General features: G+C 45.6%; 1 protein-coding gene across 2 annotated transcripts in view; it reads left to right on the top strand.

Annotated features, from left to right (window-relative positions):
* Positions 1–26,821, top strand: part of Ddx31 (DEAD-box helicase 31) — a 64,875-nt gene that overhangs the window by 3,135 nt on the left and 34,919 nt on the right. For both annotated transcript variants that reach the window (XM_090330862.1, XM_090330863.1), the window contains exons 2-14: positions 1,578–1,828; positions 1,934–2,009; positions 2,980–3,023; positions 4,095–4,165; positions 5,209–5,273; positions 10,566–10,610; positions 13,206–13,247; positions 14,794–14,858; positions 16,609–16,728; positions 16,851–16,957; positions 18,085–18,320; positions 18,933–19,124; positions 22,055–22,114. In XM_090330862.1, coding sequence (XP_090186988.1) covers positions 1,578–1,828; positions 1,934–2,009; positions 2,980–3,023; positions 4,095–4,165; positions 5,209–5,273; positions 10,566–10,610; positions 13,206–13,247; positions 14,794–14,858; positions 16,609–16,728; positions 16,851–16,957; positions 18,085–18,320; positions 18,933–19,124; positions 22,055–22,114 — 1,374 coding nt within the window. The remainder of the gene's footprint in view (positions 1–1,577; positions 1,829–1,933; positions 2,010–2,979; positions 3,024–4,094; positions 4,166–5,208; positions 5,274–10,565; positions 10,611–13,205; positions 13,248–14,793; positions 14,859–16,608; positions 16,729–16,850; positions 16,958–18,084; positions 18,321–18,932; positions 19,125–22,054; positions 22,115–26,821) is intronic.

Below are 26,821 nucleotides of genomic sequence, written 5' to 3'. Positions count from 1 at the left end.
GGGGTTCAGGCAGACCATTCGGCAGAGGGTAGAGCTGCAGCTGGAGAGATGGCCACACAGGCTTCATAGGTCCTACAGTACATTTTCAGTTTTAGCCCACGAGCAGCAGGAAGTGTGTCTAACATTAGTTAACTTGCTTTGCTCCAAGTAGACACTTGCTTGTAGATACTGACATAGGAATGAATGGTGACTAGGATGGTAGTGTACCTGAGGTGTTTAGTCCAAAGAAGAGGAAAACAAGTTAGAGGTCAGAAGGGTGTGTACATGAGGAAGTAGCCTGTGGTGTGTTTCTGCAGACAGCTTCTTCAGGTATCTTCACTGAGGCTGATCTTGTCTGTGTGGTAGCAAAGCTGCTTAGTTCTCAGGCGTAGTGTTGACTAGCAAGGCCTTTTGCCAGCGAACCTGTCACAGGGACCCCATGTGTGGTAGTGGTGGCCTCTCAACCTTTGGAAAGCATGTAAGTCTGGAGAAATCCAGGTTTTGTACTGTTTTCCAAATGATCCAGCAGACCTGAAATGACTGAAATTCATCAGCTTGGGACTTTATAAGTTTGTAAAATGAAATAGGCCAGACTTATTAACTATTTGAAATGGTGTTCCCTGAATTATTTAGATAAAGGAATCCTTATAGATGTTACTTCTTTTCTAAGAACCATTGTTTCTATTAGTAGGTTGCTCTGAAGCTGAAACTGTATAGACACAAGTCATTATCTCAAATAAAGAGGATACTAACTAAAGTCCCAAACTCCAGAACAGAACGCACTGGCCACTTGGGGATATTCTTCTACAAACTGGAAGAAAAGGCCAAAAACAAAAACAAAAATCACAGGAATCGGCTGCTTCTGCCAGGGGAAGTTGGACATTCCATTCACATTGTGGAATGGACAGCAGATGATACAACAGGCAGGAAGGCCTTGGTGGGAGATCACTAGTGGTGGGCCATCAGGCAGGGACCAGGAAGGCAAGGTTGAGACGGCATGGGGTGATGAATGCAGCGGCATTCTCATTTGGAATGGGAACTGTGAGTAGGCATCCTCTCCAGACTCTTTAAATCTGGAGGAGCGGCGTGAGGGGAGAGGATGACAGATCCAGGCACAAGGGCAGGTAGAGCAGTGATGAAGGTTTCTGCTTCCAGGGCATGAGCCGTGGGATGGCATCCCACACTCCCTCCTGTCCTTTACTTTGTGGGAGAGAAGACTTATTTCCCCTCCGTTCTTCTCATGCACATGGATTCCTAGGGTGTGAATTCATGTAGCCTATACACTTCACCAGGTGGGCTCTGCTTCTCTAAAGTAGACTGAATTGGGTAAAATCAGCTCAGAAAAACATTTTTTCTGCTGTTCACCCTCACCTTGGCTGACTTCGCATTTTAGGTGGATGGTGACTCCACCTGCCCCTCCATTTTGGAAAAAGTCATCAAAGAATTCAGTGGCAAACCCTAACTGTTGCTTGGCATATGGAGCATAATGATCTCTGCAGGAAGAGATGCGATTCTGTGGGCAGTGAGGCTTCACTCTGAGGGCTGTTTTCATGGACTAATGCACCTCTTCTTGATTTTTCCTTTTGGGAACAACACAGCAACCAAAGGCTACCAAGAGAAAGCACCAAGAATCCAGTGAGGTTCCTCCAGCGAAGCGGAGGAGTGGAGCAGCCTATCTCTCAGCCAATGCTCAAGAAACTCAGAGAATACTTAAGGGGAACTCACAAAAAACATTTTCTCTAAAGAAGAATCTGGTTAGTAGCACAGATGGTGGAAAGCAAGAAGAAAAACCATGCATTAAGACTTCCTCATTGTTTAAAAACAACCCTGAAATCCCCCGGCTTGTCAGGTGTGTTCAGGTGTGCAGGGATGCTTCAGGGAGGGAAGGAGTGCACATATCTGCCTCTTGCTTTGCTGATCTTGGCACTGGCCTGGTTTTGTTCATCCTCTGCAGACCTACGGTAAAGCAGGAGCGAGAGCAAGTGTTTACTCCAGAGGCTTTCCACCAGCTGAACCTCCACCCACATCTGGTGAGTATCGTTTGTTTCTGTTCTCAGTCACTTGAATGAACCCAGATAGATGGGCCATTCTTCCTGGACAGTTGAGATATGTAGGACTCTGTCTTCACCCCATTCTCTTTGCTTTGTGTGGTTTGTTTTTGTTTTTGTTTTTGTTTTTTGGTTGGTTTTCAGAACTGGAGACTATCCTTTACTCAATGGAGTTTAAAGCTGCTACTTCACTTACTGAACTTAAAACAACTTCCTAATTGGTGGCTAGATGTGGTAGAGTTGATCATGATGGCACATGTCATAGTGGCCATAAACATTAGCCTCTTGCTGTTAAGGGATGTGTGAGGTCTTAGAGCTTGATGAAACAAGAGGCTATGATTATTATTATTATTAGTGCATTTTTACAAGCAGATGGACATTGCTCCTCTTTTTTTTGTTTTAATACCATGAATGAATAGGCTTACATGAATATGGAAAGAGAGAAAGCTTCTTTAGGATGGGTTACATAGGTTTCATTTAATTTCTTTTTTTTTTTAACTTTTATTTATTCATTTTTGGTTCCAGTCCTGGGGCTTGATTCAGAGCCTTGGCACAATCCTCAGTTCTCAGCCTCCTGAGTAGCTAGGATTACAGCCAGGCACTACCAGCTCCCAGCTTCATAGGTTTATTTTCTCAACCCACAAAGAACAGCATTTCACAGTCTCAGGATTGTGGACATTTGGGTTCAGATGACTCATTGTTTTGGAGAGTGTCCTATGCTGTTAGCTGTTTAGCAACATCCTGGCCTCGACCACGTACCAGTGCCATCTCCTCCCAGCTCTGACATCTGAACGTTTCTCCAGATACTGCTGAGTGGGGGGGTAGAGGGCCGAGTTTCCCGAAACCTAATCAGTCAGTGTCATCCCAGCATTTTGGCCTTTTTTGTGTCTTTCCATTAAGTTTATTTGTATTAAAAGACTGATACTGAAGTATTTTCCATCTTCTCTTTCAGATTTCCACAATAAATACAGTTTTAAAAATCTCCAGCATGACTAGGTAAGACTTCCGGGCTACTTTTTAAATTTTTCTTAGGGTGTCATTGGGTATATATAGCTAGAAGAAATCCAGATTTATCTGTGGAGGGCAGAGCAAATTTGTATTGTGGCCTTGAAAAACATAGCTGAATTACTGACCATATAGACTGGACCTAACATTTAGCCTCTGGGTCCTCTATATGTAATGGACAAACCAGGTGAGTTTCCAGTAAGTTCTGCTATTGGCTGCAAACTACAAGGGATACATACCTGGTCAGAGGATCACTGCTGCCTGTGTGGTCCTGAAAATAGTTTAGTCGTGTCCTTTCTTAAGTGGTCTTTATGGTGATTCCTGAGAGATAGAAATAGTGAACTTAGTAAAGTTTTTTTTTTCCCCTAACAATGGTTCTCCCTATTTTTGTAAACAAAAATGAATATATAACAACAAACAACTGAATGCTGCTAGTGTTGGGGGGGGGGCGAGGGTTGCTTCATCAGACCAAGTTAAATGACTTTTCTGTTGTTTTAAATGCACATGTGTAGACATAGCCCTGCCTGTCCATGGCACATGTAGCTGTACCCTGTGTGTCAGTGGCAGTCTTTTGGAGGGTGGAAAGCTGCCACTGTCTGGCTAGCTTCCCAGCCTACTTTGTTCTTCTGTGTGGAGATCTTCCTCCAGGTTTTGCTGTGTCCCAAATTCCACATTACAGAAGACAGTAGAGTGAGTGTGGTAACTCCTCGTTGTTGTTATGCCCAGTTGTGGTTTTGTTTTTGCCAGTCCTGGGGGTTGAACACAGGACCTGGGTGCTGTCCCTGAGCTTCTTATGCTCAAAGCCAGCACTCTACCACTTGAGCCACAGCACCACTCCTGGGCTTTTCTGTTTATGTGGTACTGAGGAATGTCCAATTTTTTAATTTTAATTAGTTTAATACAATGGCCAGTCTAAGTTCTATTCCAGAAGTGGGACTCGGCATTAGCAGTCTCAGCCCATGCCAGGCCTGGGGCATTTGCATGTCGTGTGCGGTGTGTCCACTGCTTGCGTGGAGTGATTCTGTGTAGATGAGCTCTGTTCTCTCTTTTGGGTGGTCCCAGTGTTCAGAAGCAAAGCATTCCTGTGTTGCTGGAAGGCAGAGATGCCCTTGTGCGGTCCCAGACGGGTTCAGGTCAGTGCCTATTTACTCTCTGCCCTTTGTTCTGTGGCACTAGGCCTGTGGCGATGCTGAGGCTCTGCAGGAAGGTGGCTGTGGTGGTGGCAATGGCTGTTTTTGCCATGTTTGCTTTTAGTTAGAGCCCTGATGTGTTCACGTAGTGAAAGGAAGGGGACAGTGGCTGGTGCTGTGGTCAGAGCAATGAACAGGACGTGAGCCCTGCTGTTTCCTAGGAGCCCTACTTCAAAGCCGCATGACTGTGTGTGTGTGTATTTGACCTTCTCTGAAAACAGTCTGATGAGCACAGTCCCTAACTTGGGACTGAGCATTACCTAGACTGCCTCTTTGACCCTGGTGGCATCCTGGTGAGCAGCTTTCATGCACTCCTGCAATCTCAGCCAGGTGAAGGGATCTGGAAACCTAGAGATCTGTCCTCTATGGGGTCTGTCTTCAGCAGCTGCTCTGGGGTTCCCACTGAGCACACCAGCCCTGCAAGGGCGTTGGGCCGACCACCGTAGCTGGCAGCAGGGGTGAAGGAGAGCTTAATGAGGCGTTTGCTAGCTGTATGGACAGCCATTAGGTTGAGCTTTTGTGTTATTTGGGAAATAGAACCTTCCTTGCTAGATACATAAAGGAACTGAAGCTTTATGTTTTTTTAGAGGTACTGAATTTACAAAGCAAAACCAAGAACCAGTGGCTTACAGTTGTAAATTTAACTACTTAGGAGGCTGCGATCTGAGGATTGCAGTTCGAAGCCAGCCTGGGCAGGAAAGTCTGTGAGACTTTTCTCCAGTTAGCCAGCAAAAGACAGGAAGTATAATCATGGTTCAAGAGGTGGAGTGCTAGCTTTGAGCAAAAAGCTCAGGGACATTGCCCAGTGTCCTCAGCCCCCCCCCCCCCCATATATGAAATAAACCAGGAGTCCTGGCAGACAGGTGAAACACTTCTTCATCTCTCCTAGATGTAGCATGTACCATTTACTTTCTCCCAGAAGTTAGAACTATCCAAGATAGCAGAGCCTGCTTCCTTTCTAATTGCTTTCCACTCTTTTTCAAAAGGTAAAACGCTTGCGTATTGCATCCCTCTGGTCCAGTCCCTTCAAGCCCTGAAGTCAAAAATACAGGTGAGCATAAGATGTGCTTTCTTGCTGTATTCCATAGGAAGAAGCCACTGCCTGAATTGTAGCTGTAATGTTAGGACTAAATGGAACTGCTTCCACCTAACCATGTTTTGCTCCTGCTTACCTCTGAAGACTGCCAGGAGTGGAATAGAATGAACATACTTGTAACATGCTCTGACACGCTTCTGTTGTGTCAGATGTGCAGAGTGCCCTGCACATGTTACCTTCTTCCATCTTTCACACTCTGCTGCCTGTGTTGTACGTATTAATATTGTCTTTGATTTGATACACAGAGAGAAAAGCAAAGTAGCCAAGGTATCCTGGTGGAGCTGGGTTTCCACCTCACTTCTGTGTGGCTTGTGCATGGTTCTTTGCTGGCTCTTATCCTATTTAGGGACCTTTTCTGTCTTCTTAATGCCCAGCATTGGACCTCCTACAAATGTTTCACCAGGTAAATATGTTTGCAGCTGCCTCTTTATGTTATTGTCTTGGAAATGTTGGGAATCATGGTGATTTAGATTCCAGCCTTTACTTTTTTTTTTTTTTTTTTTTTTTTGCCAGTCCTGGGCTTGAGCTCAGGGCCTGAGCAATGTCCTTGGACTTTCTCAAGGCTAGAGCTCTACCACTTGAGCTTCAGCACCACTTCTGGCTTTTTTCTATGTATGTGGTACCGAGGAATTGAACCCGGGTCTTCATGCATGCTAGGCAAGCACTTTAACCACTAGGCCAAACTCCCGGCCCCATCCAGCCTTTACTTTTGACAAAGAAGGCTGAACCTTAAATCTAAAACAGTGTTTGGTAGCTGGGCACTGATGCTCACTTCTGTTATCCTAGCAGAGATCTGAGGATCACAGTCCAAAGTGAGCCTGGGCAGGAAAATTGTGAGACCTTCCTGATAAGTCACCAAAAAGCCAGAAGTGGAGAAGTGACAAAAGTGGTAGAGTATCAGCCCTGAATGAAAAAGTTAAAGGACAGCTCCCAGGCCCAGAGTTCAAGCCTCAGTACTGATGCATAGCAGCTCACACGTGAGCGCATGCGTGTGTGCGTACACACACACACACACACACACACACACACACACACACACACACAAAAGCAAATAGTTGAAGTAGACCAGGTGCTGATGGCTCACGCCTGTAATTCTAACTACTGAGAAGGTTGAGATCTGAGAATCTTAGTTCAAAACTAGCTCAGGTAGAAAAGTCCATGGGACTCTTACCTTTAATTAACTAGCAAAAAACTAGGAGTGGTAGTATGCCAGCCTGTGTGGAAAGGCCAAGCAAGAATATGAGACCCTGAGTTCAAGCAACATACAACACACACATACACACACACACACAGAGTTGAGATAGAAGAATCATGAATTTAAGCTAGCCTGGGCTACATAGCAAGTTTAAGGTTAGCATCCACTAGTGAGAGAGGCCTTATATATCAAAAAAAAAAAAAAATGCTGGGTGCTGGTGGCTTACACCTATCATCCTTAGCTACTCAGAAACCTGAGATCTGAGGATTGCAGTTTAAAGCCAACCCAGGCAAGAATGTCCATGAGAATGTCCATAAAATACTCAAAAAGGCCAGAAGTGGCACTGTGACTCAAGTGGTAGTGCTTGCTTTGCGCAAAAGAAGCTGAGGGACTGCACCCAGGCCCAGAGTTGAAGCTCCAGGACCATAAAAAAAAAACCCAAAAAATATTTTATATGAACACAATTTCCCAAGCTCCAATGTAATTCATTTATTTCAAATAATATTTAGTGTAGTTCCTTGAGGTTTATTTATTATAACATGATTTAACCTCTTAGAACCTTACTGGAGCAGCCATAATTTCAGGGCACTCTGCAGGTTCTTACTTTGCCATAGTAGTGGAGCAAGAGAGGCTGATTTTCTGTATCTACTCGCTTTTCACTCTCCTCTACCTACTTTGGCTCTGGCGTGGTGTAGGGTGTGTGTGTATATGCATACATGCGCATGTGCATATGCACGCGCCCACCAGTGGTTTGGAAATGAGAGTCTCATGGACTTTTCTGCCAGGCAAACTTTTATCCTCTGCTCTCAGCCTCCTGAGTAGCTAAGACTGTAGGTGTGAACCACAGGTGTTAGATGTGGCTCTCTGATTTTTAACATTACATTCATCCTTCACTTACCAGAATTGGTTTTTCTTCTCTATGTAGAAACACATTTTGAAATGTCAGCACCTCCATATCACCTAGCGGCATGCTGATCTTGTACCGGCTTGTTTGCCATTCCTGGCTTGGGCTCCAGAGTTGGTATTGAGTATCAACTTCTCCAGTCTGAGTCCTAAATCCTTTCCTTTGCATGGGTAAATGTTTCCCATGCAGAACATGAAAGCCAGAGTTGTAATTGAATTTGCTGCTGTATCCACCCTTTCTGCAATCAAATTCTGAATTCTTCATTTAGATTTTTACAGGCCCTTGGGATGTGCAAGGCCCCGTTGGCCAGCCATCATTATGTTGATTTTGTTTACTATTATTACTTACATATATCATCTGAAAACTTAAAAAAAATGAAAGAAATCTGAGCACTGGTGGCTCACACCTGTAATCCTAGCTACCCAAGAGGCTGACACCTGAGGATCACAGTTCAAAGCCAGCCTGGGCACAAAACTCTGTGAGAGTCATCTCCAGTTCACCACCAGAAAACTGGAGTGGCACTGTGGCTCAAATGGGCTTGCCTTGAGCTAAAGAGCTCAGGAACAGTGCCCAGGCCCCAAGCCCTAGGGCTAACCAAAAAAAAAAAAAAAAAAGAGTTGCAATTGGGGCCAGGAATTTGGCTTAGTGGTAGAGTGCTTGCCTAGCATGCATGAAGACCCAGGTTCAATTCCTCGGTACCACATGCATAGAAAAATCCGAAAGTGGTGCTGTGGCTCAAGTGGTAGAGCTCTAGCCTTGAGAAAACCCAAGGACAGTGCTCAGGCCCTGAGCTCAAGCCCAGGACTGGCCAAAAAAAAAAAAAAAAAAAAAAAATGCCAAAAACTAAAAACAAAAAGACTAGCAAGAAAAGAATATGCAGAATGAAAATGGGGTCATGTTGTGCTCTGTCCTCTCCTCCAGTCTTCGTGTACAGTGCTTGTTACCCGATCTGCTTCTCCCAGGACAGTCCATTGTGTTCAGATTGTTTTTGTGTGTGTCGTACTGGGTACTAGAGCTTGCACTCGGAGCTTTATATGGTAACTTGGCTTTCTTGCTCAAGACTGATGCCCTACCACTGAAGCCCACACCTCTACTTGTGGCTTCTCTTGGTGGTTAATTAGAGATAAGAATCTCATGGACTTTCCTTCTTGAGCTGGCTTTGAGCCTTGAACTTTAGATCTCACCCCCCCCCCAAGTAGTTAGGATTACAGGTGTGAGCCATCAGCACCTGGCTTAAATTGACATTTTCAAGTGAAATTTTTGTTTGGGTCAATGCATATACATTATGATAGATATTTTGCCTTTTTTAAAAAAAAAATATGGCCTCATTCTGTTGTCCAAGCTGGCCTCAAACTTGAGATTCTCTGTCAGCCTCCTAAATGCTAGAATTACAAATACGCACCACTGTACTGTCTTTTATGATTTCCTACTAATACTGTATTGAGCTGCCTTGTTATTTTTCATGGCTGCCAAGTGCTTCATTGTACTGTGTTCTGCAATTTACTTATTCCTTTACTGATTGGTGAAATGGATATGGTGTAGTATTGGCTTCAAACAAAGCTATGATAAATGCTGGGCAGTGTGTAAAATAATCTTCAGTTTCTTTATGCACATGAGTATGTGTAAAAAAATATTCCTGGAAGTAGACTCTGCTTTTTTTTTTTTTTTTTTTTGGTCAGTGGTGGGGCTTGAACTCGGCCTGGGCATTGTCCTTGAGCTCTTCAGCTCAAGACTACTGCCCTACCCCTTGAGCCACAGCTCTCCTGTCCTGTGTCATGTGTACGTGTTCCTGTGCTTTCATGTCCCATGGTGGCCGTGTGCACGTGTCCCTGTGCTCTCATGTCCCGTGTCTGTGTTCTCATGTCCCGTGGCCATGTGCACGTGTCCCTGTGCTCTCGTGTCCCGTGTCTGTGTTCTCGTGGCCCGTGGCCATGTGCACATGTCCCTGTGCTCTCGTGTCCCGTAACCGTGTGCACGCGTCCTTGTGCTCTTGCCTTGTCAGCATAGGCACTTGTTCTGTTTGCATGTTTATTTATTTATTTTTTTTTCTTTAAACTGTATTTTTTGTCTTTTCTTTTTTAGCACTGGGGATCGAACCCAGGACGTTGCACTTGCTAGGCAAGCGCTTTGCCACTGAGCTACATCCCAGCCCCTGTTTGCATGTTTAATGGGACAAAATTATATCATAATTTTGCCTAGAACAACTTTTCATGTGCAGTTGCCATATATTTGAGGTTTTATTTTCATACATTGGCTACTTTTGTCCTTTTATATTTGAATTGTTTATTTGGGGCACTGTGCCTGAGATTCTTTTGCTCAAGGGTAGTGCTCTCTATCACTTGAGCCACAAGTACCATTTCCTGCTTTTTCTGTGTATGTGGTACTGAAGAATTGAACCCACAGTTTGAGTGCATACTAGACAAGCCCTCTATCACTAGGCCACATTCCCAGCCCAAGACTATTTCTTTTTGTCAGTCATGGGGCTTGAACTCTTGGCCTGGGTGGTGTCCCTGAGCTCTTCAGCTCAAAGCTACAGCACCATTTCCTGTTTTCTAGTGGTTAATTGGAGATAAGAGTTTCACGGTCTTTAGTGCCTGGGCTGGCTTTGAACCACGATCCTCAGCTCTCAGCCTCCTGAGTAGCTAGAATTATAGGCATGGGTTACCTCACCTAGTGACTGTTGTTTCTTTTTTTTTTTTTTATTATTGTAATTAATAAAAGGGTTACATGATATTTGCCAGATAGAAGGTGCGTTAATTCACATACATTGATACCCTTTCACATGTCTTGGTAGTACCCATTACTCTTCCCCCACCCCCCTGACTGTTGTTTCTTATACATTAATTTTACATTCAGCTACTTGACTGAAATACGTTCATAGAATACATTCTCAGTTGTTTCTTTTGAGGCTTAATTTTTCCTCTAGAAGCAACTGAAAAGTATAATTTTCCAGTTATAAACATCACGTCTTCCTCTTGTTTGAGTGCACAGGCCAGGACTCTTTGAGTAATGTGTAGCTGTGGGCTTGATGGCAGCATTTTCGTTTCCTCTTTTCCTTCTGTGAGAATGCTTCTGGTGTTTTGTAGACTAAGTTCATCTGTCTGGAGTTGGTCTTGGTCATGGTGTGTTTTTTTTTTTTCTTTAACAGCGAAGTGATGGCCCCTATGCTCTGGTGCTCGTGCCAACGAGAGAGGTGAGTGGCTCATTTACTTTCTAGTAATACCTGCTGACTGAATGTGCTTACCACTTTTCTCCCTACTACACACAACCACTACAATAGTTTTCTTTGCATGGGGGCCATCATAAATCTATTTAGTTTTTGTACCTATAAAAACTATTGAGAGGGCCGGGTGTTTGTCCTAGTAGTAGAGTGCTTGCCTAGCATGCACGAAGACCGGGGAGTTTGGCCTAGTGGCAGAGTACTTGGCTAGCATGCACAAAGACCTGGTTCAATTCCTCAGTACTGTATACATAGAAAAAAAGCCAGAAGTGGTGCTGAGGCTCAAGTGGTAGAGCTCTAGCCTTGAGGAAGTCCAAGGACAGTGCTCAGGCCCTGAGCGCAAGCCCAGGACTGGCAAAAAAAAAAAAAAAAAAAAAAACTATTAAGAGGAAGAACTCAGGGACAGCACCCAGGCCCAGAGTTCAAGCCCGACAACCAACTATAACAACCAAAAAAACTATTAAGAGAATTGCTTTTTGTTTTTGAATATACCAGTACTGTGGCTTGAACTCAGGGCCTGGGCACTGTTCCTCACATTTTGTGCTCAAGGCTCGTACTCTACCACTTGAGCCACAGCTCCACTTCCAAGAATTGCAGTTTTATATTTTAAAATTTGTAAAAAAAAGTAGACTGGAAGTATGGCTCAATTTGTAGCATATTTGTCTTGCAAGTGAAAGATCCTGAGTTGAAACCCTAGTGCCACCAAAAAAAGAAAAAGAAAAAAAAAGAACCAAAATCAGTTGGCTCTGAATAGAAGCTCCCCCTTTTTTTCTTTAAGCAGCTCCTGCTACTTTTTTTTTTTTTCCTCTTAAATTATTCCTAACAGTTAAGCTTCATGATAGACTTCTTCTTTCTTGGTAGAAATCTCTGATATTTACCCATAAGGGCATTTTCGATTAGGGTGTCTGTTTACTTTATCAGATGTTCCTAACCTCCTTGCAGAGAAGGTCACAGTAGAAGCTCCAGGCAGCCTTTTCTCGTCTGCCCAGGCTCAAGAAGGAGCCACCACCAAGGCTCCACCTTCACTGAGATGCTTCCTGCATAGTAAATACGTGCAAACCAGGTCTGTTTGCTTGGATAACAGAGTTCTGTAAAGGCTTTTTTGGAGGAGGTTAATTGTTATGATCTACTGATTTTCACTTTCTTTGGTTTTCATTGGGCTGGCTGGGTTTGTTTAGTTTTTGTTAACTTGGGGATGTAAACTTTACCGTTATCTAAAGACTTGCCAGTCTTCAAGTAAACCATAGCATTGTCTCAGGAAGTGGTATGGCACCTTAAAACAGAGTTCCCCAAGGCTAGCCCTTTGTCTCACTATCTGCTTTATTTATCTCTTTATGCGTGGTATATTCTTTTTTTTTTTAACCAATATACAAGTAACATTTTATTTTATATTCTATCATCCATTGGAATAAGCCTCTCGATGTTTTGCTTTGTTTTGTTTTTTTCTTTTTTGCCAGTCCTGGGCTTTAGCTCAGGGCCTGAGCACTGTCCTTGGGATTTCCCAAGTCTTAGCACTCTAGGAATGGAACCCAGGTCTTCGTGCATGCTAGATAAGCACTCTATCACTAGGTCAAACTCCTGGCCCCCTCCATGGTTTTTTTGTTGTTGTTGTTTGTTTGTTTGTTTGTTTTTTGCCAGTCCTGGGCTTGGGCTCAGGGCCTGAGCACTGTCCTTAGACTTTCCCAAGTCTTAGCACTCTACCACTTGAGCCTCAGCACCACTTCCAGCTTTTTTCTATGTATGTGGTACCAAGGAATCGAACCCGGGTCTTTGTGCATGCTAGGCAAGCACTCTACCACTAGGCCAAACTCCCAGCCCCATGTTTGTTTTTTAAGACCTATGAAATATACAAATCACACAAGATAGAAATATATACATTAAAAGTACAGAATAAGGCCATAGAAGATACACTTAATATCTGAATGACATGTAGAGTATTTTTACATTAAATAGTTTATTCTGAACAGAGTTCTTCCACTTTGTTCATAAACATGAATCACACAAAAAAGGACATAATCTGATTTAGCAAATAACAAAAGTTACTTCATGGGTTTTTGAAGAATAAAAACCAAAAAGTGACATTTCTAACTCATGAGTGCTTTTTTATGGTTGTTAAATTTCAAGATCTTTTGCTTGCAATTCACTGCAACTGTTGTGTAATAAGTTAAGAGCCACAACTGGTTGAAGGCAATGAAGCCACCATTCTGCATGGTATATTCTTTTCTGAGGAAAGCCAAGTGTACGCTGACTGCTTTCTTCCATCTTGGAACACCGTTGACTTGAACTTCTGTGCAACACTGTGGGAATTTGAGCCAGCAGAGGGAGCACAAAACACTATTTTTTGTATGTCCAAGAAATAGATCTGGTATCTTTACCCTGGTTCCCCAAACAGGCAGGTTTCAGAGCCAGTCTAAAAACAAAATACTTTCTTTGTCGGTTCTGCGTATTGCATTATTTTTCTTACGTCTTAACTTGAGGTCCAAGTTTGAACCCTAATCCATTTAGAGTATCTTTTTAAAAAAGGTGGGAATGACCCTGTTCATCATCTATACTTTTTAATATTTGCAGCTGGCTCTACAAAGCTTTAACATTGTCCAGAAACTACTTAAGGTAAGATAAGCCATGAGTTCAATTTTCTGTTTTTCTTTTTCTGACATTTGGAGGAAACATCTAATATACCACACTCTTTATTTTCAAAGAAATAGGAATTATTCTTATGTCTCTCTTCTCTTATGTCTTTGCTTTCCAAAGATATAAGTGTATTGGTTTTACTGATCTAAACCTTAGTAACTATTGATTTCTAGCTTAGCTAAATTACCAGTGTTTCTTGGAACTTCAAGTCCTATAATCTGCTAATCATAGTGAGAGATTTGAGGGTCCAACACTCAGAGGATCCATGGAAAGCAATAAAAAGCTACAAGTAGGGTTTAGGAAAGAAGACTACAGAGAAGGTTGTGGCATCACAGATTGCCAACCACCAAATTAGATTTGGATTGATCTATTATTTCATTGGGAGTGAGATAAGGATTGTATGCTTAGTTTTTTTTTTCTGCTCCTAGGCCTTGAATTCTGGACCTGGGTACCGTCCCTAAGCTCTTTTTGCTCAAGCTTAGCACTCTGCCACTTGAACTACAGCACCACTTCAGCTTTTTCTGTGGTTCGTTGGAGTTGAGTCTCTTGAACTTTCTTACCTGGGCTGGATTTGAACCACGATCCTCAGAACTCCGCTTCCTGAGTAGCTAGGATTTTAGGCCTGAACCACCGGCACCTCATTATGTGCTTAGCTTTTATCCAAGCAGTACAGCTCCAAGGCTGTGGGTTTAGTGAAATTTGTTTTCTAAGTAGACTTCAGGAGAAAAGGCCTGGAGAGCTTGCTACTTAGATCCTTTAAAGAGTTCATGTTTGGGGGCGGGGAGGTTGGCCTAGTGGTTAAAGTGCTTGCCTAGCATGCATGAAGACCCGGGTTCAATTCCTCGGTACCACATACATAGAAAAAAGCCAGAAGTGGTGCTGAGGCTCAAGTGGTAGAGCTCTAGCCTTGAGAAAGTCCAAGGACAGTGCTCAGGCCCTGAGCTCAAGCCTAGGACTGGCAAAAAAAAAAAAAAAAAAAAAAAAGAGTTCATGTTTGGGGCTAGGAGTGTGGCCTAATCGTAGGATGCTTGCCTAGCATTCATGAAACCCTGTGTTTGATTCCTCAGCACCACATAGATAGAAAAAGCCAAAAGTGATGCAGTGGGCTCAAATGGTAGAGCTCTAGCCTTGAGAAAGCCTAAGGACAGTGCCTAGACCCGAGTTGAAGCCCCAGGACTGGGGTGGGGTGGGGAGAAGAAGAAAGAAAAAAGAAAAAGCTGGAAATGGTGCTGTGGCTCAAGTGGTAGAGTACTAGCCTTGAGAACTCAGTGCCCTGAGTTCAAGCCCCAGGACTGGGGTGGGGGCAGGGAGAAAAAGCTCTCATTTGTCTCTTACAGTGTAGAAAGCTATTCCAAAATTACAGTCTCCGCTACAGCTGATACAATTATACACCGGCAGTGCCCGGGAGCTGTGTCTGTAGTCATGCCTCCATCACTGGGCACCTGTGTCTTTCTGCCTGCTGGTGGATTAGGAACTTCAGTCTCTGACTGTCAGCTTCTAAATTTGGAGTGTGTTTTTTCTACAGCCATTTACCTGGATTGTGCCTGGAGTGTTGATGGGTGGAGAAAAGAGAAAATCAGAAAAAGCCAGGTAGGATGAGTCTGTTGTTCTTTCCTCTCAGAGTCTATCTTATATTCCTGTGCGCCAGGCGAGCCTCCATGCTGTCTCCTGCTCCCAGACACAGATGCAGCCCACATCAGCAGTGCGTGGTCAAGTCTGATTCTGTTCCTTTGAAATACTGAAGGACCTACAAACAGATTATCTCTGTTGTTATTGTCTCAGTGCTGTTACCTTCCTAACTGCAACCCTCCTGGTCTCCTGCAGGCACCTTGGTTCACTATGCATTCTAGGTGTGACTCTTGTATCCATTGAGAGTCTTGAGTTTTATTTTCAGTTTACAGAAATAAGATCATGAACTTCCATAGCACATAACAATATTGTGAATACATTTGCCAGTTGTAAATGGGAACTTCAGTGAATGTTGTTAGAAATTGTCATCTGCAGGGGCCGGGAGTTTGGCCTAGTGGTAGAGTGCTTGCCTAGCATGCACGAAGACCCAGGTTCGATTCCTCGGTACCACATACATAGAAAAAAGCCGGAAGTGGTGCTGAGGCTCAAGTGGTAGAGTGCTAGCCTTGAGAAAGTCCAAGGACAGTGCTCAAGCCCTTAGCCCAAGCCCAGGACTGGCAAAAAAAAAAAAAAAAAATTGTCATCTCCAGATAAATCCCAAGCTGTCTATGTACTTTTAAAAGCACTTACTGGTTAGCTCGGTTCATCTGTAAATAAAGCAACAGTGAAAAGGTAGCAGAGCAACATAGCTGGTTTGCTTTCACATTCAAGATGTCAGAGGGCAGGCAGGGCTGGCATGGTACCCAGTGTCAGGACCCAGGGCTGTCACATCCTCTCCTGCTCCCATAGGAGGCTTCCATGTAGAAGATTACCACCTATTCTTCCATAGTTGCTGGAGTTCCAATCAATGTCTTTCGTTTCTTGCCAGCAGAAACAGAAGAGTCAAAGCTCCCTCCTTTAAAGGTTCCTGTGTGATTTGCAAAGTCTCTATGCAAATCATTTCTTCCATTGCTAGAACACAGACATAGCAGTAGGTTACTAGAAGGAAAGTAAGAGAATACATCCAGCTAAAGTTTTTGTTCTGTCTGTTATTATGAAACAATGGGATCTGGTTGGAGGAGTAAGACATTAGACTTACTGTACATAATGTGTGGGGCAAACTTACCGTCCGTTTTGTGGAAATTACCTACAGGGCTTGGTATAAGATAAAGATTCTAGGCAGATTCCAATGTCTCATATATTCTAATCCTAACGACTCAGGAGGCTGAGATCTGGAGGATTACTGTTCAAGGCCACCCTAGGCAAAAACGTTTGCTAGACTCCCATACAAAATAATCAGCAAAAGTTAGGGCTAAGAAGCGTGGCTCAAGTGGTACTACAACAAAGTGAGGAAAAAACAAGCAAGAGAAGAGACAAATCTCTAGCAATTCTAGGACCCTGCACAGATTAGCCCACTGCAGCAGGAGGCTCCCTGACACAAAAGTTAGGCTAAATGACCATTTATCTGAAGCGTTCTGGGAGGGTCTGAGGGTCTGATGAGGAACATTGAACTGGACAGTTGATTCCTTCCCGAGTGTTCTCCCTGTAATGTCAGATCTTAATAATCCCGTTCCGGGAGGGAACAAGCTCAGGTGTGTCTCCTTATCCATTCGCCTCGACGTTTTCCCTGACTTCAGGCCATATGCAAGATGACTGTCTCCTTTGCCTCTTTCCTGTGTTTGCTGTAGTCCTGGTTGATTTACTTTCTCTTATGATAAATCATTTTGAACAGACTCCGTAAAGGAATAAACATCCTTATCTCGACTCCTGGACGTCTAGTGGATCATATAAAGTCCACAAAGAACATTCATTTTAGCCGGATCCAGTGGCTGGTTTTGGATGAAGCAGACAGGTGAGGGTTATCTGGGGATCAGGACAGGTGGGACAGGGGCTGTGTCTGCCATCTTTGTGGCACCTGCTGTAGTGTCATGTTTATTCTTGGTGTAGATTGCAGTTCTTTTCTCACAATTACAGGATCTTGGATTTGGGTTTTGAGAAGGACATTACAGTGATACTCAATGCTGTTAATGCTGAATGCCAGAAGCGGCAGAATGTCTTACTGTCAGCGACTCTCACAGAAGGTAACAGAGACTTGCTTGCAGTGTGTGTGTGTGTGTGTGTGTGTGTGTGTGTCCGTCCGTCCGTCCGTCCATCCATGTGTCCATGTGTCCATGTCCATGTCCATGTGCTGGGGCCTGAACTCGGGGCCTGGATGTTTTCCCAAAGCTGGCACTCTACCACCAGAGCCACAGCTTCCCTTTCAGTGTTTTGGTGATTAATTGGAAATCAGAGTCTCCATTGCAATTACCTGCCTGGGCTGGCTTTGAACTCAGATCTCAGCCTCATGAGTAGCTAAGTGTGAGCTACTCATGCCTCCCCTGCTTTGTTCTTAAGAAGGGAGGACCAGGTTGAGCTGTTAGAGAGCAGTAGCCTGGTGAGTCTCAGGAAGAAGAGGGACAGGTATCTCTGGGGACTGCTTACCTTCTCCTGCTCTCTAGAATGTGTTCCTCAGGGCCTGGGAAGGGGGAGGCCAGGACCAGATACACAGTCACCTCAGGTAGAAGCCTGCTGCTGGTGTACACCCCAGGTGCAGAGGAGGACAAAGCAGGCCTCTGCAGGTCCAGGGCTATCATGGTGCAGCTCGGAGGGAGCAGAGCCCCGGCTCTTAGGATGCCGTCTCCTTTCCATGTGCGCTTGTTAGTGTGCTCATTGAAAAGGTGGCGTGGCTCCTTTCTGACACCCACAGGCAGGACATGCACATTGGTAGCTTTTATGGATGAAAAAATGAGGGCTTGGAAACCAGTTCCACTTCACCATGGCATCCTTCATGAGTCGTGGTGTAGTCTACACAGCCACTTCCGTGGTCTTCTGTTTGACCTCCGAGGCCATGAAACAAAGGCCCTGGGAAGGCTGTGTCAAAGAAGCCTGCGTGAAGTCATTTTAATCCAGTTTTTTTGTAACTTGACCAGACATTCCTTTCGGAGGGTGAAGGTGGTTGTGCACACGTGTGGATATCCTTTTGGATGGATGTCCTATGGCCTCCGATAGACAAGTTTCAAAACACGGGGTCATTAGGCTGTGTTCTCCTCCACCAGTATGGCAGCAGGGCAGATCCAGTCTTGGACATTCTTAAATTCCACCTGGGTAGGTGCTGTAGTAGTATGCATATGTGACCGACCTCTTTTGTTCTTTTTACTTGTCATACAAGGTGTAACACGGCTAGCTGACATCAGTTTGCATAATCCAGTCAGTATTTCTCTCCTGGACAAAAGCCATGAGCAGTGTAACCGAGAGGACAAAGTGGTCCTGGAAGCCATCCTTCTACAGACCCACGACGGGCAGGGCAGCTTCGCCATACCAGAGAGCCTCGACCAGCATGTGACAGTCGTTCCCAGCAAATTGCGGCTGGTCTGCCTGGCGGCCTTTATTCTACAGAAGTGTAAGGTAGGACTGCAACCTAGATCTGGTCTGACCCCAGGAACAGACACAAGTGTTCCAACTCTTGAGTCTGTGGATACAGACATTCACATATAACCATTAAGTTAGAAGCTCCAGAATCTAACACAAATGCTCCCCAGAGCTTTTGATCCAGGGGGCAGGAGCAGGCTGACATGAGGCAAGTGCCGGGGTTTGTGCTTGGAGTTCTTGACAATTCCAGTATTGGTATCTATGTATGCCAGATTCATGAGACAGTGTGTGGACATGTGGGAAGAAGGCAGGTTGTGGGGCTTGAGGGTGAAGCTTCAAGATGCATCGCTTCTGCAAAGGGCCCGCCACACACCATCGCGGGTAGCAAGAGAAGGAAAGGACAGAGCTAAGTCACAGCTTTACTGAGAGGACATTTGGTTTTCTGTTTGAGGTTAGAACTATGTCTTTTTCCTTTCCTGCGGTGTTTGTACAGTGGAATATCGATGTTGCTATTCTTTCAGTAATTCAAAGCTGTGTCACCGTGTCTCCAAATCAGGCCGCATGAACATGTCCTTTAGAGAAATAACTCATTTTGGAGTTACTCCAGCTTAAAGTGGTCTGCTTGCTTTTCCCCTTTGTATTGTACAGTTTGAAAAGGACCAGAAGATGATTGTCTTTTTCTCGAGCTGCGAGCTGGTGGAGTTCCACTACAGCCTCTTCCTCCACACCCTGCTCAGCAGCTCAGGAGCCCCGGCGGCGGTGGCGGCGGCATCAGGACGGTTGCCATCTGCCTCCTCCAGATTAAAATTCCTGCGGCTGCACGGCAACATGGAGCAGGAGGTGAGCACTCCCCTCCCCCATGGCGCTGGGCCCTGGGTGGAAGTGGAAACTCGTCCTCCACGCTCAACACTCCCTGTCCCCTCATACATTCCACTGACAAGGGAGAAGTAACCGAAAGTGGAGGGAACCACCAGCCTCCAGGGTGGAGGGGCCCTATTGTTCCCTCTCGCTCCCGCTTGGGAGCTGGCCCCTTCCACCTGAGAGCTCACAGGCCGGCTTGGCCTGCGTCTACCTCAGCCAGCTGTTACGGCAACAGTACCACTAAGTAGCTGGCACCAGGGAAGGGTTTTGCCTTTTTAGTACCCAGTGTGTAATTAGGGCTTGATGTCTTCAAATTAAGAGCATTAATGGAGCTAAATTGTGGATCCCATATGGTACTGCTGAGTGTGACTGCTGTCACTGTCAACAAGACGCAGAGCTGCGCTCTGAGCACTCGGGGCTGGGAGAGGGTACTGTGCCCCAGCAGGCTCTGGGCCCCAGTTCTTTCTGGGTACAGTAAGGTTTGTGTGTGAGGACGAGAGCCCCTTCTGCCTACTTTTTAGTATGTGCCTACAAGTCTCATTCCATGGCTGTTAACGAGGCCATCCGTTGAGGGAAGAGGGTGGAGTGCGGCTGTGTGGATCCCTGCTGGAACTTGGAAAGGAAGGACCAGCAGCTTGAAAATAGCCACCTTGTCCTCAAAGAGAGGTTACCAGGCAGCTTGGAAAATTAGAAAGAGGGGAAGAAAACCAGAAATCGGAGGAAGATAGACTTTTGAGACTAAAAGAGACACTCGTGTCTGAACTGTTTTTGAACATGTGCAGCCCTCCTTGTTTTTATTTTAGAAACTATTGAAATGACGGTGACCTTGCTCTAGGTCACTCCTCATCATAGCTTTTTGCTCCCCGTCTGCATGGAAGAGAATTCTGTTCGTTGACTTTTGCCTTTGACTCCCCGAGTCACATGAACGTGTTGGTTTCCTTCTCTAGTGATGGTTACGGTGGGAGGTTTTGCGTTAGACTCTTTAGTCCTCTAGGTCTTTGTTCGCCTGAGTCATTCTGCAGGACTGCGCTCAGAATGATGGAGCTGGCCGTTGACTTGGGAGCCTAGGAATATTAATGGATGTTGGAAGGGATGGTCTGGGTTCCTGGTGGTGATGAAGGGGTGGCCTGGTGTAGCAGTGCTCTGTGGAGCGGATTGCTTACCCCTGCGTTTGGCTGTCACTGACTGGCTGTGGCCCTCAGAAGAGCATTTAATCTCTCTGATCCTCCCTCTGCACGTCTTTTCTAAAGTGGAAGCCATAATGATATGACAGTCATAGGGTTTGCTGCAGACATAGCCCTCCATGTGAGCTTTGGTATGTACCATATACTCTGTGAACATTAAGTTTTTATTTTTATTTTTTTAAACTTAGGAATAGTGTAGCGTTTCTATGGTTTAGCGATATTGTCATTTAGCCTTCACTGCCTCCTCATCAGCTAGGAGGGAGAACAGAGGTAGCACCCCTACCTCTCCTTGCATCAGTACCAGAGTTCAGTGTGTCCTCTCAGACTACACTGAAACCACTGCCCATTTTCAATGAGTACCCAGAAAATGGAAATAAGGATTATAATGCCTCTCACGGGATCGTCTCAGGGGCTGAAAGTGCACATGTGAAAAGCAATCTTTTCATAAAGCTTGGCGGTAACTCTCTGTCCAGTGCACTAATCTGGATGCTGCTGGGCTTCCAGTCACATGACAGATGCACGTGAGAGACCAAAAAGATGTCAAGGGCGTAGGCTATGCTAGAGTAAAAAGAGAGACCTCCCCTCCCTGCCCCACCCCCACCCCCCAATTTTTAATCATTTGATTCTCTATTTGCTGCTGACAGATCTTCTGTACTGGTGGTGCCTGGCCAGGGAACAGTGAGAAACGTACATAGGAGCCAGGCACAATGGTTCACGCCTGTAATCCTGAGTACTCATGAAGCTGAGATCTGAGGATCATGGTTCAAAGCCAGCTTGGGCAAGAGACTCTTGTCTCCAATGAACTACTCAAAAAAGAGGGGGGGGGGATGCAGAAAGGGACACTGGCTCAAAATGTAGAGCACTTGCTCATCTTAAGCAAAAGAAGCTCAAGGACAGTGCACAGGCCTAGAGTTCAAGCCTTAAGACTAACCAAAAAAAGAGATCTGAGGTTCATGGGTCAAAGCCAGCCCAGGCAGGAAAATGTATGAGACTCATTACTAGAATAAATAGCAGGCCACTGTGTTCAGGAAACGCTGAGCTGTTATTACCAGCAGAGATTTGCCTTACTGGTGGGAGAATTTTATTTTCTTCCTTTAACCTCTGTACTTTTTCTATAGCTGAATGTCATGTTAATGAATCCGTTTCATTTAGCTTTTTACTTGTAAGTTTTATGTCTGGGTACTAGCAGCACCTGCCTAACTCCTCAGAAATCGGAGATCTAAGGACCACCATCAGAGCCAGCCCAGGCAGAACAGCCCCGAGACTCTTACCTCCAATTAACAAGCACACACCTGGGAAATAGAGATAGGGCTCCAGTAAGACAGTACCAGCCTTAAACAAAAAAACTAAAGGACAGTGCTCAGACCCTGAGTTCCAGCCCTAATATTGGCATGCAATAAATAATAAACATTTTTTTAATTGCCTTGTAAAAAATGTGGCTGCTTCATTCCTCTCACACTTGTGATACAGGGTCTGCGCTGTGCCTGTTAGGAGCATTTGTGAGCGAGGAGCCTCACCCGACATTGAGCTCCCGTGAGAACTCTGCTGCTTTGCTGTCATCTCCAGGATTCAGTCCATAGCACAGGAACATCCGCTTCTTCCTCTTTCCTGTCAGGCCATTCTATACCTGAAAGCAGCTAGTGCCATTGGAAAGCCATGGGAATCTAGGCCTACCTTGCTGGAGTTTGTCAGTCAGTAAGGCCCTTTTTCACCTTGTTTTTGCAGGAGAGAACAGCCGTGTTTCAAGAATTCTCCCATTCCAAAACAGGTGTCCTCCTCTGCACGGTATGTATCTATCACACTGTGAGACCCGAAGGTTAGTTTCTGTAATGGTGGTTGTCATGTTCAGTCTCTTGACAGTGTCCTGTGTCCAGCCCCCCAGAGAGATGGAATACTAGGGCTAGTGGTGTGGCTGCTTTGTCCACACCTCTGGCTTGTCACCTGCCTGCCACACAGAGCCGGCTGCCTCTGTTCAGAAGACTTGGCAATTTGCTCACTAATAGTGGCAGCTGTTAGTCTGAAAAGGTGTGAATCTTAGCAGTTTCTAGCCACCAAAAACCTGTAAATTACAGCTATCGGGAGTAATTAGAGCTGAGAAAGTCTTTCCACTACAAATGACCCTGCTTGCCTCTGCTCACACTAACGGAAGGTAGCTGTACTGGGTGCGTATTTGTATTGTGTAAAATACCATTTATCGTAGAGTTTTCAGGACCAGTTTATTTGGTCTCAGTCTTTGCCATCTTGCATCAGCTTCAGCACAGCACTGACCTTTTAATGAACATCTCTGTGCCCTTTCAAGATTGAGAGCTCAGTCTTCATTGGTCTCCCCACCACCACTGTTGCCCCCACCCCAGATTAGAGTATCTCCAAAGGGTTATTGGAGACATGCCTGTATATGCAGTAATGAAACCACAGAAATAAGGACTTAGCTGTCTGACTGCCTCATTTAATACAACTCCTTAAGGCACTGCTATCTGTTCAATTTTAAAGGCATCTGAGACTTTCCAACTTCAGTTTATGGGTAAGGTCAGCTGCGTGTGTGTATGTGTGTATGTGTCTGTCTGTCTGTGTCTCTGTGTGTATGCACATCTGGAAGCCAGCTGACAGGAACCCTGCTGACCAGGCACTGTTCAGCCCTGAGAACAGTCGGTCCTGGAGTACTTGCCTCCTAAGGAAACAGGCATCTAAGCAAGTAGCCCTTCCCTGCATGAAGGGAAAAACTCAGGCACTTGTGTTTGTTAAAACCCCTTATTACAATATCCAAATGATCTGCTTGAGAAGGAATTGTCAGTATCCTTATCTTCAGCAACGATGCTCTTCTTGATCTCGACACCTACCCGCTGCCTCTTGCCCTACGTCCTTCTTGCTCTCTAGTTTGGAGCTCAACAGGTTCCTCTTTCAGGTGCTTAAATGTGTCATTCAGGCCTTCCTAGCCTGAGCCTTTGTATATGCTTTTCTTTCTGGAAAACCTACTCTGACTTTGACTCACCCTCACTTAGGTCTCAGCTTTCCTTCACTTTCACAGAAAATGAACCCTTAGCCCAGTTCTCCCTGGTCAGGCAGGCCTGGTGCAGACGGCATTTCTCACTGTGATTAGTGTGCCTGCTGTGGATGTCATCATGCCAGATCATGAGGCAAGCCCTGCAGTGCTGGGGACGAGGGCTCTGTTCTCAGTCTCCCCCCTGCGTAACCCAGAGCCAGCACACCGTAGACACTCGGCATTTGTGGTCCAGTTGGGTGGAGAGAAGGGGCTTCAGAAGCTCCCCACAGACACTGAGGTCCTGTTCCTCAGGACCAAGAGGTGCTCACTTCTTCATCCATTTGAGGCTGTTTATCCATCTAGGATTTTCTAAAGAGTAGGTGCTGTAGATTGTCTCTATGGAAACACAAAGCAGTCGAAATTTGGATCTGGATAGGAACAAATACTATGCCTTTGACCCTTAAGATCCTGGAATTACTGGTTTGCATGCTGTACTCTGCAGACATGGGTAGGTCATGGTAGCGGAATTCTTAAATTCTAGGTTTGAATTGCCTTTTTAGTAGCTATGATGGGAAAAGGTCATTCTTTCTGGGGTCCTAAGCACATGACCAATTTCTTTGTTCTAGCTGGCTGACAATGTCACCTAGACAGATTAACTCCATAGTCTGGGCAGAGCCCAGAACCCTTAGCGCCGCTGTCCCCCATCCACCCCCACGCAGAGCGAATGCTCTCACTCACAGTCTGGATTCCCCACAGCCTCTTAATCGTGGCTTTTGGTCTTTCCATTGTGCGGTGTGCAGTCCTGGGCTCGCCTTCATCTCCCTCTGCAGAGATTGCTGGATAAGGCCTGGGCAGGGCTCCTTTCTACGTCTGAGTACATCCACAGCTTCCTAGTGATGCGTTTTTCCTAGCCCTCACCATTTCTGCTGCTTCCGCCATATTTGTTTGCTTTAGCTCAACCCTTCTGGCATCTGAGAGCCACAGGGTATGTGAGACACACACGCCATGATAGATGATGCTCAGGTGGGGGCGTCTCTGTCACTGTGTCTTTTTAAGCAGCCTGTTGCTTGCCAGGCTATCTGAACACTCTCCCGGAGCCTCTGTGGTGTTAAGGAGGAATGAGGGCCATGTCAGGACGAGGCATAGCCAGGACCAGCCGGCTGCTTTTGATAAAGGGGAACCATGTTGTTAATTGTTGTGCGGGGATTTTCCCTTCTTTAGTCCATATCTTTAGCCACTTTAGTTTGTCACCCCAAGATCCTTTTAATATGGCCAGAGAAAATTAGGAAATGGAGATGCAACCATACAAAAGCCTGTGGTGACATTATGTCCTCCACTGGTGTGACAGCTTTCTCCCCTACCCTGTCCTCTTAGCGGCAGCTGGGAGGGTGCGTGTATGGTCATCTTAATCATACACATCTTAAGAGCCAGGCCCCTTCGTCATTTGGGGCAGCTCTCGGAGGACCCTTCAATAGTGATGGGCCTGGACTGTGGCCGGAGGGCATTTAGATAGAGCTGAAGGGCACTGAGGCAAGAAACGAATCTGTAAAAGAAAGGGCATCTCCTTACCCTGGCAGTGTGATTTTGCATCCTCTGAAAAATGAGATGTGCAAAAAAAAACAAGGGTAAGAAGGTCAGGAAGAGAGGGACTGTTGTGAAGCTCAGGGCCTGTTTTCCCATATGGAGTCAAGAAACGAAAGGAATCAGACAGGACATCCAAGTATCTGCAAGACAGTATTTCTTCTGGCTTCTGGGAGAAATAACATTTTGAGCTGAAGGAAGAGAGTGGAGTTCAGTGCCCCTTGTATGTCGACAGTCTGCTGCAGTGGGATTTCTCGGTCACCTAATGGTCTTAAGAGGAGCACGAGGCTTTAGACTCTCGGTGTATATTTTCTTGCTTGTCCCTGGATGGGGAGAATACAGTGACCTCCTCAGAAAGGAGAGGGTCCACTCAGCCTGGGACTGCTGTGCTGGTGCCCCAGCAATGTATAGATCGAAGTCCAGCCCCCACTTCACTTTCTGAGACTCATCTATGTCCTCTGAGCTGCTTCCACCTTCTTGAAACATGCTGCTGTGTGTGTGCCGTTCTTAATTTCCTCTCCTCCTGGGGAATTTCCACCATGCCAGGCACCAGGAGACAAAGGAGCTGTGCTGGAAGTCATAAGAATGTCAGGTCAGCACCCTAAACAGATGTAGGCTTCTTTGCATTTCTCTGGGGGTGCTTTTCAGGTAAAGTTTATCTTTTCCACTTTATTTCACTGGTGTTCATAGAAGGATCGTTTGGCGATTGTTTGATGTTTACTCAGTTACGCTAACTCGTATTGCCAGTTTTTTGGCTGCTCCAGCCAAGATCTCTTGCCTCTGACAGCTTCTGCACTCTCCCCTTCCTCCTCTGATTACGCAGCCCAATCTGTCACCCGGACAACGGGGGCCTGTACCCTGCTGATGGCTTTCCACACACAGCAGTAATGACTTTTGGCAGGCCAGGAAGGCGTCAGAGGCAAGTTTGTACGTCCCTTCTCAGAGAGACGGCAGGCCCCCTCTCTCTGTTAGTAAAAGCACTTTGTGAGGTTCTTGGGTAAATAAATGAGTCATTTTAATCCAACTGACAGGCTGGCACCTGAGCAAGCTGCCTTCCATCTGTACTCGTGGGTCTCATGGAGCCAGCCAGTTGTCAAGCCCCGCCTGCAAGGCCTCACAAGAGAGTGTCTTTCAGAGCTGACTTTAGTGATTCTTTTGCCCTAATTAGGTTAAAGGAATCAAATTGTGTGCAGTGAGACTTCAGTCCTAAGAGCAGAGTGAGAACAGAGGACCGAGTCCTTACAGGTCTTCTGCAGCTGGCTGGTGGCCTTGTAGGAAGTTGGGGACCTGGCTAGCTCTCCTCTCCACAGGCCCTGCCCAGGGACTAAATGGGACAGGAAGTCCACTGAACTGCCTGCACCTTCTTACTTCAGTGGGAAACGGGATTTGGAGACTTAGGCTGCTCTTCACATTTGGTGCCACCTGTGTTCTTCACAACCTCCTGAAGTGGACAGGGTCAGGGTGGTCACCATAGGTGGTAGACTGGCCTACTCTTTGTACTGCCAGTGCTCCCTATGCCACACCCACACTGTGCTGCCTTTGCCTCTCAAGCTGGGCTGGGAGTGATGTAAGGCAGTGGCAAGATTCAGTCTGGGCAAGAGAACAGTAGTAGTGGCGGTGTGTGGCTTTCAAGAACACTCCACCTCACCCCACACAAGAAGGAGCCAGAGCTGGGTGTTGTGTACACCTGTAATCCCAGCACTCAGGGCTAAGGCAGGGCTGCATGAGTTCAAAAGCAGCCTGGGCTTGTTGGGCTTTATCACTCATGGTTTCAGCATGTTTGGACTCAGAGATTCTCAAATGCCATATGCTGTTTTAGTGTTGTGTCTGTTTCCTGGTGGAATACACTAAACTGGTGATTATTGAATTTGTTACTAAGTCTGTCTGCAGAGCTCAGGCAGCCATCCATTGTCTGTGTGTCTCATTGCAGA

Source organism: Megascapheus bottae, chromosome 3 (assembly GCF_031878675.1).
Source record: "Megascapheus bottae isolate mThoBot1 chromosome 3, mThoBot2.hap1, whole genome shotgun sequence".
Taxonomy (NCBI): Eukaryota; Metazoa; Chordata; class Mammalia; order Rodentia; family Geomyidae; genus Megascapheus; species Megascapheus bottae.
Note: the sequence above shows the minus strand (reverse complement) of the source record. Positions and strands in the feature narration are given on the sequence as shown.